Genomic DNA, 16,684 nt, shown 5'->3' with positions numbered 1-16,684 from the left:
GGGGAAGAGGGCTGGTTTCGGGGGGGCTGAGGGGATCTGTGGCTGAGGGGCCGGGTAGGAAGTTGCTGGGCTTTGGCTCAGGCCGGTGTCGGCCTGGGTTCCATGTACCAGATCATGAGGCCGGGGCTGAGGCCGAGAGGCTGTGCTAGGGGCCAGAGTCAGGGCTCTGGGGGCTGGAGAAGTGAGATCAGCCTGGGTTCTAAGGTCAAGGCCAGGGATCTGTAGGCGGAGCCCACTTTCAGAGCTGAGCTGGATCTCTGAGCTGGTCTGGGTTCTGGAGCTGGATCGGGTTCCCGAAACAGGCTGGGTTCTAGAACTAAGGCAAGTTCCAGAGCTGGGCTGAGTTCTTGAACTGCTCTGGGTTTCAGAGTTGGGCGGGGTCTCAGGGCTGAACTGAATCCTGGATCTGGACTGGGCTCCAGAGCTGGGCTGAATTCTTGTACTGGGCTGGGTCTCTGAGGCAGGCTGGGTCTCAGAACTGAGCTGGGTTCCAGAACTGATCAGGGTTCTGGAGTCGGGTTGGGGTCCAGAAACAGGCCGGGTTCGGGAACTGAAGTGAGTTCCAGAGCTGGGCTGTATTCTTGAACTGGTGTGGCTTCGAGAGCTGGGCTGTGTCTCAGAGTTGAACTGAATCCTGGGACTGGGCTTGGCTCTAGAACAGAGCTGGGTTTCAGGGCTGAGCTGAATCTCAGAGCTGAGCCAGGTCTCAGAGCTAGGCTGAGTTCTGGAGCTAAGCTGGGCTCCAGAGCTGGGCTGAATTCTTGCACTGCTCTGGGTCCCAGAGCTGGGCTGGGTCTTGGAGCTGGGCTGGGTTCCAGAACTGGTCTGGGTCCTGGAGCTGGGTTGGGTTCCAGAAACAGGCTGGGTTCTGGAACTAAGGTAAGTTCCAGAGCTGGGCTGAATTCTTGAACTGCTCTGGGTTTCAGAGTTGGGCTGGGTCTCAGGGCTGAACTGAATCCTGGAGCCTGGCTGGGCTCCAGAGCTGGGCTGAATTCTTGCACAGGGCTGGGTCTCTGAAGTGAGCTGGGTGTCAGAGCTGAGCTGGGTTCTAGAACTGATCAGGCTTCTGGAGCTTGGTTGGGTTCCAGACATAGGCTGGGTTCTTGAACTGCTCTGGGTTTCAGAGTTGGGCTGGCTCTCAGGGCTGAACTGAATCCTGGAGCTGGGCTGGGTTCCAGAGCTGGACTGGGCTCTAGAGATGAGCTGAGTTCCAGAGCTCGTCTGCTTCCCAGAGTTCAGCTCAATACCAGAGCTGCCTTGGGCTGTGGCTTGAAGCTGGCATCTAGAACTCGGCAGGGTTTCTGAGACGAGCTGAGTCCCAGAGGTCGACGGAGCTCTGGGACAAGTCTGCGTCCTGCAACTGAGTCTGCTCTCCGCGCCAGACAGATTTGTGGACTTTAAGTCGATTGCTGCGTTGGTCTGGGTCCCAGGGCTAGATAGGACGCCAGGGTTTAGCTGGATTCTGGAACTTAGTGGGGCCTCAGCCACAGACTGCACTGGGGAGCCAGACGGGATCTCAGACGCACTCTGTGCTCCAGAACTGAGCTGAGCTCCAGAGCTGGGTGGAGTGCCTGAGCGGGACTGAGCTCTGGAAACTGCCCAGGCTTTGAGGTCGGTCTGGGTCCCGGAGTCCGACGGTATTCTAGAGCTGCTCTGCGTTCTGCCGTGAGAGCAGGGCTCGGCATCGAGCTGGGCTCGGGAGGCAGGCCTTGCCTCAGGGAGGGCTGCGGTTCCAGAGCTTGTGTGAATTCTGGAGACGGGCCTGGTTGTAGCACTAGGTTGGGGCATAGAACTGGGCTCCGTCTCTGAGCTGGACTCATCACTGGAACTGGACCGGGCCCCGGGTTGGGAGTGGGTACTTGAGGGCAGTTGGGTTTTAGAGCAGGGCTGGGGTCTGGGTCTGGACCGAAGTTCAGCTTGCGTCTGGGTTCGTGAGCAGACTTGGGTTTGGGGGCCCTCTTCCAATCCTGGGCCGGTGTGGCCACTGCGGCCGGGCTGTTTCTTGAGTCTGGCCCGGGCTCCAGAACTAACGAGAGTTCCTGAACTGGACGGGGTGTCCGGGTACGGCCGGGTCACGGGGTTGTCTTGAGTTCCAGAGTCCGGTCGAGTTTTACGGCAGAGCTTGGTCAGAGATCCGGGCTGGCTTCCAGAACCGGGGTTGATCTCGGGGCTCGGCTGTGTCCTGAAACGTAGCTGGGCTCCAGAACTTGACTTGATTTCAGGGCTGGGCTTCGCGTCAGAGCCGTCTTGGGTTCTAGAAGAGGGCTGGGTTTTGGAGCCGGGTTGGGTCTCCGCACGGAGCTTGGTTCTAGAGCAAGGCTTGACCTCAGGGCTGGGCTTGCTCTCGGAACTGGTAGGGGTTCTAGAAGTGAACTCGGTCTCAGAGCTGGCCTGGGCTCTGGAGGGGGACTGGGTTTTGGAACTGGGTAGGGTCTCAGAGGTGGATTGGGTTCTAGAGAGGAGCCCAGTCTCCAAGCTGGCCTGGGCTCTGGCGCAGGGCTGGGCTTCGGGAACCGGCGGGGAGGGCCGCGGCAGGGGGCTGGGCTCCGGGCTGGGGCTGCGCTCAGCCCCGGGGCAGACTAGCCGCAGGCCTCCCTGGCCTCGCCGATGGCGGCCCACACCTCCACCACAAACTCGTCCGGGAAGGCAAACTCGCCCAAGACGGAATCTAAACGGTGCGCAAACTCCTGGACGCTCGGCGTCTTCTTGGCTGTGTCCACCATGGTGGACGCTGCGGGCCAGAGAGGAGGGGAGGTGGGTGAGGGTGCTCCCTGGGGCCCCTGCCTCCTCCCTGTGGGCTGTCCTCCCCCCAGGGTCCACCCGGCTTACCCTGGCCCCTTACCCAGCTCAGGGTCCCGAATGCCCATGTAGCTCTCCAGCAGGTCGTCGACCCTCCGGGACGCCTCCTCCTCAAACTCGGTGGGCTGGGGGGCGGGGCGGGGGGGGGCGGACAGAGGAGCACCGCAGAGGGTCAGAAGCCTGGGGTCCCTCCAGCCCAGCCCCTCCACGGGCTCCCGCCCCTCAGGTGACAGGGGAACACTACTATTGTCCTGCCACACGACCAGGGGGCATCCTGCAGGAGGTGGGGGGGGGGGGTGGGCCAGGCTGGACGCAGGGGAGGGTCTTACCCGAGGGACCACTGAGTCAGCGGACTGCTTGCTGCAAGAAAGAGCCCCTGGAGACTCCCGTCCCCTTCACTCACCACTTCCTCCACTGTGGCGGCCCCCCCGGAACGCAGTCGCAGGGTCTCCCTCCCGCTGGTCACTTTTGCATCCGCGGGGCATTTGCTGCTTCTGCTCCGCTGGCCAATCATATCTGCGGGGGACACGGTGGGGGAGGGGCATCTGTTCTGCGGGATCCCCGTCCGCGGATCCCTCGGAAGCTACCCGCTGAGCCTTTCTAGAACCTTCTATCCTTCAAAGCCCTCCTTTACGTCCATGGGTGAATCTTCAGAGACCCTGCTTGAGAATCCTTTCTTCCCCCAAATCTCCCTTCTCTTTATTTTTTGTTTATGTGTTTTTTTTTTTAAAGAAATCTCTGCCCAGCACGGGGCTCAAACTCGTGACCCCAAGATGGAGAGTCGTCCCCTGCACCGACTGAGCCAGCCAGACGCCCCATCTCTCCTCTTTTTAAAAAGTCTCTCTAGGGGCGCCTGGGTGGCGCAGCCGGTTAAGCGTCCGACTTCAGCCAGGTCACGATCTCGCGGTCTGTGAGTTCGAGCCCCGCGTCGGGCTCTGGGCTGATGGCTCAGAGCCTGGAGCCTGTTTCCGATTCTGTGTCTCCCTCTCTCTCTGCCCCTCCCCCGTTCATGCTCTGTCTCTCTCTGTCCCAAAAATAAATAAACGTTGAAAAAAAAAATTAAATTAAAAAAAAAAATAAAAAAATAAGAAGTCTCTCTAGGGGCGCCTGGGTGGCTCTGTTAGCTAAGCGTTGTCTGACTTTTTTGTCTTTTTTAAGTTTATGTATTTACTTTGAGAGACAGAGAGAGAGAGAGTCCTGGCACAGAGCACAACACAGGGCCCGAACTCATGAAACCGCGGTGACATTATGACCTGATCCGAAACCATGAGTCAGAAGCTTAACCGACTGAGCCCCCCGGGGGGGCCCCTAGCATCCAACTTGGCATCTTCCGTCTTGGCTCAGGTCACGATCTTGCAATTCGTGGGCTCTGTGCTGACAGTGCGGAGCCTGCTTGGGATCCTCTCTCCCTCTCTCTCTCTCTCTCTCTCTCTCTCTCTGCCCCTCCCCCCCCATGCTCTTTCTCTCAAAACTAAAATAAACATTAAAAACAAGGAGGGGGGGGGAGTCCATGCAGAAATAAGATGGGCTCCAGGATGGAAATTGACGTGCCGGCTCCTTCCTTGAGAAAGTCCTCAACAGACCATCCTAAACAAGATGGTCTACCTTCTAGAACAGAGGTTTTTAACCTGGTGGTAGGGGCGGGTGGTTCCCCCGCCCCCAGGTGACATTGATGTTGCCCTTGGCAGCCGCTGGGTCGAAGCCGGGGGTGCTGCTCAACATCGTACAGCGCACAGGACGGCCCCCACCGCAGAGAATGATCGGGCCCAAATGTCACGGCGCTGAGGTTGAGAAACTCTCATCCTATCCCGGTCTTCCCACCCCCACCCACACACACCTCCACCCCTCGGCTGGCTGTTACAATCTAGAAACTGCCTACCTGTGCCCGACACAGTGCCAGAAGCTCCCTGTCATGTCGCCAGAGGCTTCTAGAACCTTCCATCCTGTCTCATTCCACCCCCCCCCATCCTCCAGTGTATTGGGCCTCCAGAAACTGCCTACCTGTGCCCGACACAGTGCCAGAAGCTCCCCATCATGTCACCAGAGGCTTCTAGAACCTTCCATCCTGTCTCATTCCACCCCCCCCCCCATCCTCCAGTGTACTGGGCCTCCAGAAACTGCCTACCTGTGCCCGACACAGTGCCAGAAGCTCCCCGTCATGTCACCAGAGGCTTCTAGAACCTTCCATCCTGTCTCATTCCACCCCCCCCCCCATCCTCCAGTGTACTGGGCCTCCAGGCAACCCACTTCTGGAAGAGCTCCTCAGCACCACCCCACCTGCCCCCGGGGACCCCAGGGGGCCCTCACCGAAGGCTCTCTTGGGCTGCACCAGGCGCAGGGTGAAGGGCTGTGACTTGGGCAGCTCGCGGAGCATCTTGGCCACCTCGTAGTGACGGCAGCCGACGATGGAGTGGTCGTTGATGGCCTCGATGCTGTCGCCCACGCACACGGCCTGGATCCGGTTGATGATGCTGCCCTCCTTGATCCTCTGCAGGGACCCAGAGTCACTCACGGGGCCGCCCCCGCCCCCGCCACCCCCGCCCCCAGCTCCCTAGAGCCCAGTTAGACCAGAGGGGGCCGGTGGCTCATCCCAGGTCCCGGAGCACCCGGGAAGCCGCCCGCCCTGCGTGGGCACCTTAATGAAGGCGTAGCCGGCCCCATTGTCCGTGATGGTCAAGCCCAGGGCGTCTTCCGTCTTAGTGACCTCCACTTCCTTGGTCTCGCCGCGCACGTGGGCAAAGATGAAGTCCTCCAGCCCTATCTGGCCGCCCAGGAGTTTCTGCATGTCTACTTTGTGGCTGTTTAGGGTGCAGAATAGTATCTGTCCCGAGGGGAGGGGAAGCCCAGAGTTAACGACAGTGCTCCTCGCCCTCTGTCTGCGCAGGACAACCAGGGGGATGCGCTCAGGAGGGGGAAACCCAGGCACGAAGAGGCTCGCCACTGGTCTGATCACCCAGCCGCCAGGATCCCGGTCCACGGGAAAGGGCAGGGCGTGGGATCCCCAGAACGGGGTGATAGGGAGGCCCTGCGCAGGAAGAGAGCCCTCCTTCGCCCCTAAACGTTCAGTCCTACCCCGTCGGTGCCCGGACACCCCAGACCAACTTTTTCAGGCGATTCTGAATCGGCCGGCGCCCCCTGGGGGCTACGAGCCGCACCGCCCTGCAGCCCAGCCCCTGAACCCCGCGGCCTCCTGGACAGCGGCTGCCTGGAACCCCGGTCCCCAGCCGCGCGCCCAGGGACCACAGAGGCGCTTACCCGAGGGCTGGGGTCGCTGCGGGCTGGTTCGGCGGCGTGGGCTCGCGGACAATCTAAAGGAGCCGCTCACCCGAAAACATGCTCATTGTTTTTTGCGCAGGGCTTTTGCGCAAGAGGGTCCCTGGAGTATGGGCACCCCAGGATCTGGGAGATGCGTCTCTGAGACCCGGCGATCGGCTCCCCTCCATCGGGGGAGGAGGCGAGCCGGGGCCCCCAGGCCGGGGGGCGGACCCCACCCCTCTCCCCCGGTCAGACGGGTGGGGCGCTGGCTCCGGGGCTGCGGCGTCCTCACCTCGGTGGGCGCGATCCCGAAGGCCTCGGCGATCTTGGCGTAGAGCTCGCGGACGTTGGTGAAGCCCTCGATCCTGCCCGTGGGGCTGCCGTGCGCCAGCTGCGTGCGGAAAACCAGGCGCGGGCGGGCGCGGGGCGCGGCTGGGGGCTCGGCGGGCGACGGCGGGGGCGCGGGCGGGCGCGGGGCCTCGGCGCCCCGGGCCTCAGGGGCCGCTGCGCTCTCCATGGCCGGAGCTCGGCCACCCCGGCCACAGCCGCCGCCGGATCCGCCGCTTCCTGCAGCCTCCCCCTCCCCCGGCCCGGGGCCCGACAGCCGAGCCGCTGGGGTAAGGGGATCCGGGAATCCGAGCCGCCCGGGAAGGCGACACCGCGGGGTGCGGGGTGGGGGCGGCCCCAGGTGTCCGGGCCCTGGCAGGGCCAGCTGTGCGCTCCCGGGGGTGGGGGTGGGGGACCCGGATCACCAGGGAGCATGCCCCGAGCGCCCAGTCTCTGCCAGGCGCACTCATTTAATTCTTCCCACAAGGTGGGGGAAGACAAACCCTTGGCTAACCTCAGCCACGTCCTGTCCCTGCTCAGCCACAGCCCCCCAGGGCCCCGTCCTCCCCTGGGGTAGAAGCCCAAGTCCTTCCAGAGGCCCACAAGGCCCTGCAGGACCGGCCCCAACTCCTTCCCGCCCTCCCCTCCTCCCGGTCTCCCCCTCCTCACAAGGCACCCGCCAAAAGGGGGCCTCCCCACCCCCCGCCTTTCCTCTAATGGGCCAGGCCCGGTCCTACCCCGGGGCCTTTGCACACGCTGTTCCTACTGCCTGGAATGCCATCTCTCAGTCACCCACTGGTTCCCTCCCTCACCTTCCTCTGCCACTTGATCAAATATTGCCTCCTCCTTCCACCTCTCAATCTCTTTCCCCAGATTCTTCCCCCTGGTGCTGAGCACTAGCTGACACACCAGCTGGCTGTCCCCACAACTGGAGCGTCAGCTACGGGAGGCCGGCTGCTCTGACCTCTCTTTTCCCAGCCATATCCCGGGTGCCCAGTGCCTGGCCCGCAGCAGGCCTTCAAGCAGTCTTTGGCGAGGAAATGAAGGGACCTCCAGGTTACAGGTGGAAAAGGAGGGAAAGAGGGGCGCCCGGGTGGCTCAGTCGGCTGAGCGTCTGGCTTTGGCTCAGGTCATGATCTCACGGTTCCCGGGGTTCGAGCCCCGTGCGGGGCTCTGTGCTGACAGCTCGCAGCCTGGATTCTGGATTCTGTCTCCCTCTCTCCACCCCTCCCCGGCTCACGTTCTCTCTCTCTCTCTCTCTCTCTCTCTCTCGAAAATAAACGTTAAAAAAATAATTAAAAGAATAAAACATTTTTAAAAAATTAAAAACAACAACAACCTCACAACACTCAGTGAGAGAACCAGGCACAAAAGGCCGCATTGCGTGTGATTCCATTTACGTGAAATGACCACAACAGACAAATCCACAGGCAGGAAGTGGACTGGTTTCTGCCAGGGGCTGCGGGAGGTGGGAGGGGGGTGGTGACTGCTGAGGGGTACAGGGTTTCTTTCTTTCTTTTTTTTTTTTTTTTAATGTTTATTTACTTATTTATTTGGAGAGCCAGAGCGCAAGCAGGGGAGGGGCGGAGAGAGAGGGAGACACAGAATCCGAAGCAGGCTCCAGGCCCGGAGCTGTCGGCACAGAGCCCGACGCGGGGCCTGAAACTCACCAGCAGTGAGATCATGACCCGAGCCGAGGTCGGGCACTCAACCCACTGAGCCACCCAGGCGCCCCAGGGTTTCTTTGGGGTGACGGAAATGTTTTCGAGTTAGAGCGTGCTGCTGATTGCACAACTCCGTAAACGCACGAGAAACCACAGAATTGCACACTCTGAAACCTTGAAAAACCGAGGAACCCCCCCCCCCAAAACGGTACTCTTTTCGGAAGACATACTTAGGGGCTAACGGTAGGGCAAGAACCGCCTGGCAGACTGCAAATTCGGGGTGGGCGTACCTGGGCCAAGAGGAGGTGGGACCAGGGACCTGGGCTGGGGAGGTGACATTATCTGGTTGTGTCGGTCTCCCGGGCCGCCATAACATAGCACCACGAGCTGGGTGGCTTAACAGGGATGTACTCTCTCGGTTCCAGGGACCCAAAGTGTGAAATCAGTTTATGGGCGAGGACCACGCTCTCCCCCCCGCCCCCCGCCAGTGCCCCACAGACCTCAGCAGAGCCCTCCCCTGTGCCCCAGCTTCTGGTGGTGGCCGGACCTTTCCAGCGCTTTTTGGCAGCTGTATTTTTCCCATTTCTGCCTCGGTGGTCACGTGGCTGTCTCCCAAGTCTGTGTCTGAATCTTCATCTTCTTATAAGGACACCAGTCATATTGGCTCAGGGGTCCACCCTGCTCCAGGATGACCTCACCCTGACTAATTATATCTGCAACGACCCTATTTCCAAATAAGGTCACATGCTCAGGGCCCCGGGGTGAGGGCTCCAGCATAGTTTTTGAGGGAACACGATTCGATCCACGATACGGGTGTTTGGTCAAATTCTCCTCCCGAAGTTTCGAGATGTCTTCAATATTCCGTGACGCGAGCGGTCTCGGAGACGATCGCTCAGTGAGTCAGGCACAGAATCACCACGTGAGCCAGCAGCTTGACTCCCGGGGAGAAGCCCCGCGCGACGGCAGGCAGGCGATCAGACGCCCGTAGGCACACGGTCGCGGCAGGATTCACAACCGCCAAAGGGCGGAAACAACCCAAATGCCCGTCAGCGGGTGAATGGACAACCGTGGGGGCTCCGTCCACACGCCGGGATGTTATTCAGCGGCGAACAGGAGGCCCGCTGCCCTGTGGACGCTCGGGGAGGGAACCGGACACAAAAGGCCGCAGAGCACGTGACCCCACGTGTGAGAAACGTCCAGAACAGGCAAATCCAGACAGTTCAGTGGGTCGGTGGGGTTTCCAGGCGCTGGGGGAGGGCAGGTCCGGAACACGCACGGGGGCGTCCTGGGGGCCACGTCTTCTAGCCCACCTCTGCCCCCCAACACACACACACACACACACAAAATCCACAAACCTGGAATTCAAATTCCACTTTTTTTATTTAAAAAGTCCCGATGGAGCAAAGGCAGAGGCTGCCTCCACATGGGCCCCTCAGCTGGATGAGGGAGGGCCGGCCGGTACCAGCCTCCCCAGCGCTGGGGTGCAGGAATCTGGGGGTGACAGGCAGGGGGCCCCGCCTGGAGTATAGGCTTGTCCCTGCTGCGCGCCCACGTGGGGGCGCTTGTGGGGAGCACCGGGAGTCCCAGTGTGTCAGCTGTGGGTTTTTCTCTCTCCTGTGTCCCAGGGCTCGGTCCTCAAGACCCGGTATAGTAGGTACATCCCTCCCCACACTGGATGTGCAAGCTGCCGTGGGCCCCCCCGTGTCCTGGGCTACGCGGCCCGTGTGTGGTGTCCCCATGTCCCTGTAGTGTGACGTGCAAGGTGAGCAGGCCTTGCTGGGCCTCGGGGCTCTGGGTTCTAGATGTGCCTCGTACAGCAGGTGGTTTTCTGGGTTCGGGGTGCTGGGGAAGTTGAAAGCTAGAGGGAGGCTGTAGAAATTTAATTTGAGGGGGGCTGGAGCCCCCAAGGTGCAGGATTGGGCACGGCCCCAAAAGGTGGACCCCCAATCCTCCTCCATGGTGGGGAGAAGGGGCCGTGACCAGAGCTTGGTCTTCTCTGGATCCATGGGGCGGCGGATACCCTCATAGGTGCTCGCTGTGACGGGAAAGAGGCGGGGGAACTCGTGATGGGGACCCCCACCATTTAGCCCCGACTCCCATCCCAGGGGGTCACTACAGGCCAGCCGCCAACCCTCAGCACTTCCAAACAGATGCCACGAAGGGGGCCTGGGGTCGATCCCACCTAATCCAGGCAGCTGGGAGCCACCCCGAAAAGCCCACCGAGCAGCGCGGCGGTAGGAAGTCCTAGGCCCCCCTCCCCCACCCCACAGTGGATCTCATTGGCCAAGAGGGACGGGCATATCCCACCCGGCAGTGTGAATAAGCTACCCGGTCTCATCAGCGCCCCACAGTGGTCCGACCACTGGCCCCCTGCATCGAACAAGCCCCACCTGGTAGCTTCCCTCGTGGGCGGTGGCCTCGGAATAAGATCCCACGGCCGGATCCCACCCGGCAGCGCCCACAGACTCCGGGAACCACGGTGGAGGGTGAGATCCAGTCATTTCCACGGGGCCCGTCAAGGCACGTCTAGCCCCAGGCAGCCCCCCAAGCCCCAGGCCGGACAGCCACCCCCTGGACTGAGCAGAGCCCCGGGACTCGCCCCAGCACACACCTGGCGACCTGGGCCAGGATCTCCTTGATGCGGACGATTAGCTTCTCGTGCTGGGCGGGGTCGCGCTCGATGGCGCCGTGCAGCCGAGCCATGTAGAAGTCCAGGGTGCCGAGAGTGGGCGTCTCGCCCGTGCCTGGAGAGAAGGGACTGGTCACGGGAGCCCAGCGCCGCAGTCCACGCAGGCGGAGATCCCCGGAAGCGGAGGTCAGAGAATGGGGGGGGGGGGGGTCTGCAAGGGCAGGGTCCCGGGGAGGGGGCCAAAGGCGCGGCGCGTCAGTGGGGTCGGGTGGGGGATCAAGACGTCTAGACCCAGAAAGATCCAGGTCGGCTGAGGGAAGGGGTCAGAAAATGGAAAGTGGTGGGGGCGAGGTCGCGGTGGGGGAGGCGGGGACAAATTGGCGAGGAGGTAACCGAGGTCAACTCAGGCCAGACCGTGGAAGGCCGGAGAGGAAGGGGGCGGTGGGCGCGTGCTTTGCTCGGGAAGGGGAGGGGTCCTTCGGAGCCGGAGTTGGACGGCCGGGGGCGGGGTTGGCGGGTCGCGGGGGCGGGGCTCCAGGCCCGAAGCAGTTGGGGGCGGTGCCAGTGGGACCAGGGGGTGGGGCCGGCGGGGCGGGGTTCGGAAGATAAACGGTGTGGGCCAGGTGGGCTGGCGGGGGCGGGGCCAGAGGGGCGGAGCTCGGAAGATAGAGGGCGTGGGCCGGCGGGGGCGGGGCCAGGAGGTGGGGCCGGCGGGGCGGAGCTCGGAAGACAGAGGGTGTGGGCTGGGCGGCCCGGCGGGGCCGGGGGCGGGGCCTCCGCACCCGGCACAGGCAGCGAGGCGAAGCTGGCGGTGAGCGCCTGGCGCACAGCCTGGAGCTGCTGCTGCAGCGCCAGCGTCCGCCGCTCCTCCAGCGCCAGCTCTTGCTCCAGGCGCTCGCGCGCGCTGCTCATGCTCTGCGTGTGCCTCTGCAGCACGGCGTTCTGCTCCTCGAAGGCCACGTTCATCTTGCGCAGGCGCCGCAGCTCTGCCTCCCGCGCTGCGGCGTGGGGGAGCCGGATCAGAGCCTGGCGCTACCTCCCTTCCCTCTGCCGGGCCTTTGCCTTAGCTGTGTCCCCCCTGCCTGGCCGTCTGTCACTGCTCTGCCTCCAGCCCCACACCTCAGCTCCGGGGGTGGGGGCTGCGGGACGTAGGCACCTCGGCTTGGAGAGGTAGATTCCCCCCCCCCCCCCCCCGGGGCCCTGCTACCTCCCGCCCGGGCCCACCCACTCTCCCAACACCCCCTTCCCCAAGAACCCCTGCTCAGTGCTCACCTTTGTTTTGGTCCAAGAACTCTTCAGTGAAGATGGGGACGTCGAAGGTGGAGAAGCCATCACAGTCCCCACCCTGGGATGACAGGACAAGGTGACGATTTTGGGGGAGAGGGCAGCCAAAACCCCTCTGGGACGTCCCTGAAGCTTGGGAGGGATTCCTCTGGCCATCTGGGTAACAACATTCCCAGGATGTGGCTGTCCCACCTCTGCCTGGAGGCGGGACACTCGCTTCCTCCGGTGAGTGTGAGCGGTTGGTTCTGGCTCACCCAGGGGTCTAAAGACCTCCAGACCTTTCTTGCCCAGGCACTGTCTTTGGAGGAGGGGCACTTACCTTGTGTCCGTTCAAGAGGGTATTCATGAGCCCAGAGCCCGAGTCTTCTAGTTGGAGAGGGAGGAGGGCAGGATCAGCCTGGCAGGTCTCTTCGGACCCCCCACATTGCTTTGCAAGTGCCGTTCCCCCTGCCTGGGATACCCTCCTCCCCTTCCCGCGTTAGCCTTACTCATCCTGGGACAGGCTCCTGCCTGGGCCCCCCAGTGTCTGCGTACCCCCACGTCCGCATCGCCCGGCCCTGCTCACTCACAGCTGTCTGGTTAGGGGGTCTCTCGTCTTGATGGGACGAGAGCCCCATGGAGGGCGGGGCGGTCTGCCCGGGTCGCCTGACTCAGAGCCCGGACCCAGCTGCCTGTGGGGCTGGGTCCCCTCGCACCTTTCTTGATCTTCTTTTCCTGAAGCTTCTCCGTGCACATCTTGTAGGCTTCTGACTGCTGGTAGGCGCGCAGCTCCTTCATGTACTGCTGCTTCTCCCGCTCGGCCTCATCCAGGTACCGCTGGGGGAGGGGGGGGGGGAGGGGGTGGCAGGAGGCTCGGCCGGGCCCAGGGGCACGGGAGGCAGGCCTCCAAGGCCACACGCCATCTCCATCACTCAGCTCACCGTGCCCAACCTGCCCCTAGCTCCCTACCGCCCGCCTTTCCAGGGAAAACCTGGCTTCTCAGCCTGCTGCTCAGAGACCTCCCTCCTCCCCCCCGGACTCCCGCCTTTATAAACCACTCCCTGCCTTCTGACCGCAGGCTCCCATCCGTGGGCTGGCCTGCCCTCCCGCACCCATTCTGCTTGTTGAAATCCCACTTAGACGGTGCAAACCAGTGGTGCTTTTTGTTCCCGTGATGTTGTTGCAACTTTCAGTTAATTGCCAGGATTTGAAGTTCGGAAGGTATCGCATAAGACTCCAGCCCCCACCCCTGCTTCTTCAGACATATCCACCTTAGTCATTGTACGTCTCTTCTTGCCCCCCTCCCCCCCTCCCCTGCTCGCTTCAGCATGCTGGGGAGAGCTCAAGGGTGGTCAACTCTCAGGCAGAAGCAAGGGCCCAACAAAGCAAGGGTCCTTTGGGGGGGGCGGGTGGCTTCAGCAGTGTCCAGCGGGTCGGGGTGAAGGTCAGTGGTCCTGGGCCAGCCCCCTCCGCCGCCCCCCGCCGTCCCACCTGCTTCTCTGCAGGCTGCAGCTTGCTCCACTCGGCACCCAGCATCTTGGTGATCTCGGGAAAGGGCAGATCCGGGTGGCGGGTGCGGATCTGCTCGCGCCGCTCGTTCAGGAAGCGCACGTAGCCGGTGACTGGTGCCTTGGGCCCATTCGGCAGGATCTTCTTTCGCTTCTTGCCCTTGGGCCACCCGCGCTTCTTCACCGGCTGCAGAACCGCACCGCGCCGTTGGGAGGGGCCTGGAGGGCTGGGGCAGGACTAGAGGGATGGGCGGGGCCTACCCCAGGAGCGAGGGCCTGGAGGTATGGCCTGGTGAAGGGTCAGGTTTGGGAGAGGCGGGGACGGGGGGTTCGGGGAGCGCCGGCCGGGGGTGAGGGATCGGAGGGGCGGGGCACGTGGCATCTGCAACGGGGTTCGGCCCAGGGATGGGGCGGGCTTGTGGGTGTGGTCTCTGGTCTGGGCGTGGCTTCTGTGCTGGAGCAAAGGCCCATAGGACGATGGGAAGGTGCCTCCCACAGGGCAGTGGGCGGAGCCGTATTGGGCGACGGGCGGGGCCCGGACCTAGTGACTGAGGATCCCCTTGGGGGCGTGGCATGCGGCAAGGGGCGGGGGTCTCAGATCAGGGAGGAAAATCTGGGCTGTGGGCGGAGCCACAGCGAATTCAAATCTGGCCCGGGGTGGAGCTTCCAGGCGGTGGGCGAGACCCAGGGCCTCCCCCCATCACGGTGCAGGGCCTCTCACCTCCTCTTCGTGGGACCCCTTCTCGCCGGCCCGGGGGCCCTCGCCGCGCTCTTGCTTGACAGCCACCACGAAGCCCCCGTGCTGTCCCGGAGCCTTGCCGCCCGCCGGCCTGGAGCCACGGGACGCCAGGGTCACCCCCACCCTCACCTCCACCCCCGACCGCGGAGCTGGCACTGAGGGGGCCTGAGTCCTGGGGGCAGGCGTCCGACGGGGTCATTATTCGCGGGACGGGGCAGGAGCACAAGAGGGGCGGCAGAGACCCCTGGGAGGGGCTGGGCCGGGGAGTGGCAGGGGTGGGTGGGGGAAGAGGCCGGCGGGGACCCACCGGGGAGGTCCTGACCCGGGTGTGTGTGGGGGGAGTCAAGACCCTGGGGGACGGGCGTCCAGGAGTTCCGACAGGGCGGGCGGGGGCTGGGCTGCAGCCCCGAGTGGGCTGGGGGAGGGGATGTCGCACTCACGCGGCGGCCGCGCCGGGCTGCTTGGAGCCGTGGGACATGGCCGCTCCCGGCCCCACCTGGAAGGCAGACGCGTGGCTGAGTGAGGGGCGCCCGAGTCGCTGACGGCGGGGGAGCCCCCCGGAATGCCGGGCCCGGGGCGTTTGGGGGGGGGGGGGCCGGATCCAGGGGCGGGGAGGCCCTCGAGGGCGGGCGCCCCGGGGATCCTTTGTTGGGCGATGGTCCCCCGGAAGGCCCGGGCCCACCCTCCTCCAGTCCGAGGGGGGCCTCTCCCCAGCCCCAGGACCCCCGCGCCCCCACCCCCTCGCAGGGCCCAGAGTTCCGCGGCTGTTTTCACCTCCAAAGAAACTTTCCCGGACCTCTCCGCTGCTACGACGCTCCAACCAACCGCCCCGAGCCCGCCCCTGCCGCTCGCCCCGCCTCGGGCATGCTAATGCCGCCTCTTCGAGTTGTCGGATTGGGTGCAGTCTTTCCCTGGGGTGTGACCATGCAGATGAGGGTTGGCGCGCCGGTCGGCGATTGGCTGGGGTAAGCGCCGGGCCGCGTGGGAGGTGGAGAGGGAAGGCTGCGGGCGGGTGCGTCAAGTTCGGCTGCGCTCGGCCGCTCTCGGGGCCAATCAGGGCGCTTTGAGGCCTCGCCGGGCGGAGTCCCTTAAAGGGCTAGTAGGCGCGGCTCGGGTTCCTCCTCTCCCGGTGAAGGCGAGACTCCCCGCCCCTGCGGGATCCCGGACCTGCCGGGCCAGATCGGGCCCCTCCCTAGTTGTCATGGAGACAGCGGCAGGTTGCTAGGGAAAGGGTTAAGGTCCTTCCCGGCAGCCCCCTGCCTCAGGACTAGGTGGGACCTGTTCTCAGTGTCTTGCAAACCTGGCGGGCAAGTCAGCTTTCCGTTCCCTGAACTTAGGGCCTCCGGAGTCCAGCTGTGCCTCGTCCGGCCCTGAGCCAGCAGGGGCTGCTCTCCCCGCCTCCCGGGGACGTGCGCGGCTTTCCCTCCTGTGCGATGGGGACCTTGCACGATGGTTAGGACCAGGAGGCTGGGACAGGAAGGCTGCAAGAACCTCGTTAACATGGAGGGGCAGGAGGCTCTGCTCTGGGATTTTGGGGGCCCCCAGGCGGCAGCGTGGTCTTATGGTCTGCCTGGGACTGCCCTACTCCCGCGATGACAGTTGGGGTCACTGGTTGTGCACCACGTCCTATAAGACCTCACACACCTTGCCCACATCACCTCCCTGCCGTCATCCGCCTCCTCCGTCGGCCTCCTTGCTGCTCCTCAAACACAGACATGTCCGTTTCACTCATTCCCACCTCTGGGCCTTTGCACCTGCTGTGCCCTTCCTCCAGGTTATCGGCCAGGCTCACGGCTTGATCTCCTTCAGGTCTTTGCTAAAATGTCACCTTCTCGATGAGGTTTCCCCCGTACACCCTGTCTTATTTTTTTCTCCACACGTTTGTTTCCTCTGCTACAGCACAACAAAAGAAAAAAAATTTAAGCTTTATTTGCTTATCTAAGTAATCGCTACCCCCAGTGTGGGGCTCGAACTCACCACCTGGAGATCAAGAGTCAACCTGCTCTGTGACTGAGCCAGCCAGGGGCCCCTGAAGAACAAAAATTGAACAGAATGAATTTGAAGAGCTAATTGGCTTTATTAAGGGATTCGCGAATGGGGCTCAAAGAGTTGTACAAAATGGAAGGTTTCTATGGGAAGCAGCGTGGGGCAAGGAGGTTCTTAGCAAAAGAAAAGAAAGGATTGTCCCACGCAAGGTCACTTCTCTAAGCAGGAAGTCTTATTATGCAGATTATCTCATTCTTTGAGGGGCAGAGGGCCCAGGAGACAAATTACCTACTTGGTGCTTATGAGAAAGTTCCCGACTGACCCTTTTAAGACTTAAAGTTTCTGGGGCAACTGCTGTTAGGTATGAAGCTGCACGTCGTGACTTGGCCTAAAGTGGCTCTTTTAGGGACAGGTGGTTTTTTGTTTTGTTTTTAATTTTTTTTTTCAACGTTTATTTTTGGGACAGAGAGAGATACAGAATGAACGGGGGAGGGGGCAGAGAGAGAGGGAGACA

At 62.8% G+C, this 16,684-nt stretch overlaps 2 protein-coding genes across 4 annotated transcripts; both read right to left on the bottom strand.

Moving 5' to 3' along the window:
• Positions 1 to 971: 971 nt before the first annotated feature.
• On the bottom strand, positions 972 to 6,581 carry GIPC3 (GIPC PDZ domain containing family member 3). 3 transcript variants are annotated; one of them, XM_045491461.1, is made up of 7 exons: positions 6,347 to 6,581; positions 5,435 to 5,620; positions 5,107 to 5,287; positions 3,203 to 3,315; positions 2,830 to 2,924; positions 2,352 to 2,731; positions 972 to 2,301 (listed from the first exon to the last, which is right to left on the bottom strand). In XM_045491461.1, the coding sequence occupies exons 1-7, from the start codon at positions 6,569 to 6,571 to the stop codon at positions 2,255 to 2,257; spliced, it is 1,227 nt and encodes a 408-aa protein (XP_045347417.1). In that variant the 5' UTR covers positions 6,572 to 6,581; the 3' UTR covers positions 972 to 2,254. The 3 variants fall into 3 exon arrangements, with proteins under 3 accessions (XP_045347417.1, XP_045347418.1, XP_045347419.1); XM_045491462.1 differs by lacking the exon at positions 5,435 to 5,620; XM_045491463.1 differs by lacking the exon at positions 972 to 2,301 and having other exon boundaries at positions 2,474 to 2,731; positions 2,843 to 2,924.
• Positions 6,582 to 9,406: 2,825 nt separating this feature from the next.
• Positions 9,407 to 15,037, bottom strand: HMG20B (high mobility group 20B). Its single transcript, XM_045491460.1, has 10 exons — positions 14,959 to 15,037; positions 14,625 to 14,680; positions 14,167 to 14,275; positions 13,429 to 13,632; positions 12,654 to 12,774; positions 12,278 to 12,324; positions 11,947 to 12,019; positions 11,457 to 11,672; positions 10,657 to 10,789; positions 9,407 to 10,080 (listed from the first exon to the last, which is right to left on the bottom strand). Exons 2-10 carry the CDS (start codon positions 14,660 to 14,662, stop codon positions 10,068 to 10,070), a joined length of 954 nt encoding a protein of 317 aa, XP_045347416.1. The 5' UTR covers positions 14,663 to 14,680; positions 14,959 to 15,037; the 3' UTR covers positions 9,407 to 10,067.
• Between the last annotated feature and the right edge of the window lie 1,647 nt (positions 15,038 to 16,684).

Source organism: Leopardus geoffroyi, chromosome A2 (assembly GCF_018350155.1).
Source record: "Leopardus geoffroyi isolate Oge1 chromosome A2, O.geoffroyi_Oge1_pat1.0, whole genome shotgun sequence".
Classification (NCBI taxonomy): Eukaryota; Metazoa; Chordata; class Mammalia; order Carnivora; family Felidae; genus Leopardus; species Leopardus geoffroyi.
The sequence above is the reverse complement of the archived record's forward strand: the minus strand, read 5'-3'. Positions and strand labels throughout refer to the sequence as shown.

Bases quoted from the DNA above. Each gene is read 5' to 3' on its own strand.
- GIPC3 (XM_045491461.1), bottom strand. From the start codon at position 6,571: ATGGAGAGCGCAGCGGCCCCTGAGGCCCGGGGCGCCGAGGCCCCGCGC. The intron at 5,621-6,346 runs GTGAGGACGCCG...CCCTCGGGACAG, and splicing joins TCGGGATCGCGCCCACCGAG to ATACTATTCTGCACCCTAAA. The intron at 2,732-2,829 runs GTAAGCCGGGTG...TCTGGCCCGCAG, and splicing joins GAGCTGGGTAAGGGGCCAGG to CGTCCACCATGGTGGACACA.
- HMG20B (XM_045491460.1), bottom strand. From the start codon at position 14,662: ATGTCCCACGGCTCCAAGCAGCCCGGCGCGGCCGCCGC. The intron at 12,775-13,428 runs GTGGGACGGCGG...CCCCTCCCCCAG, and splicing joins TGCAGCCTGCAGAGAAGCAG to CGGTACCTGGATGAGGCCGA. The intron at 12,325-12,653 runs GTGCGAGGGGAC...CTCTCCAACTAG, and splicing joins GGAAAAGAAGATCAAGAAAG to AAGACTCGGGCTCTGGGCTC.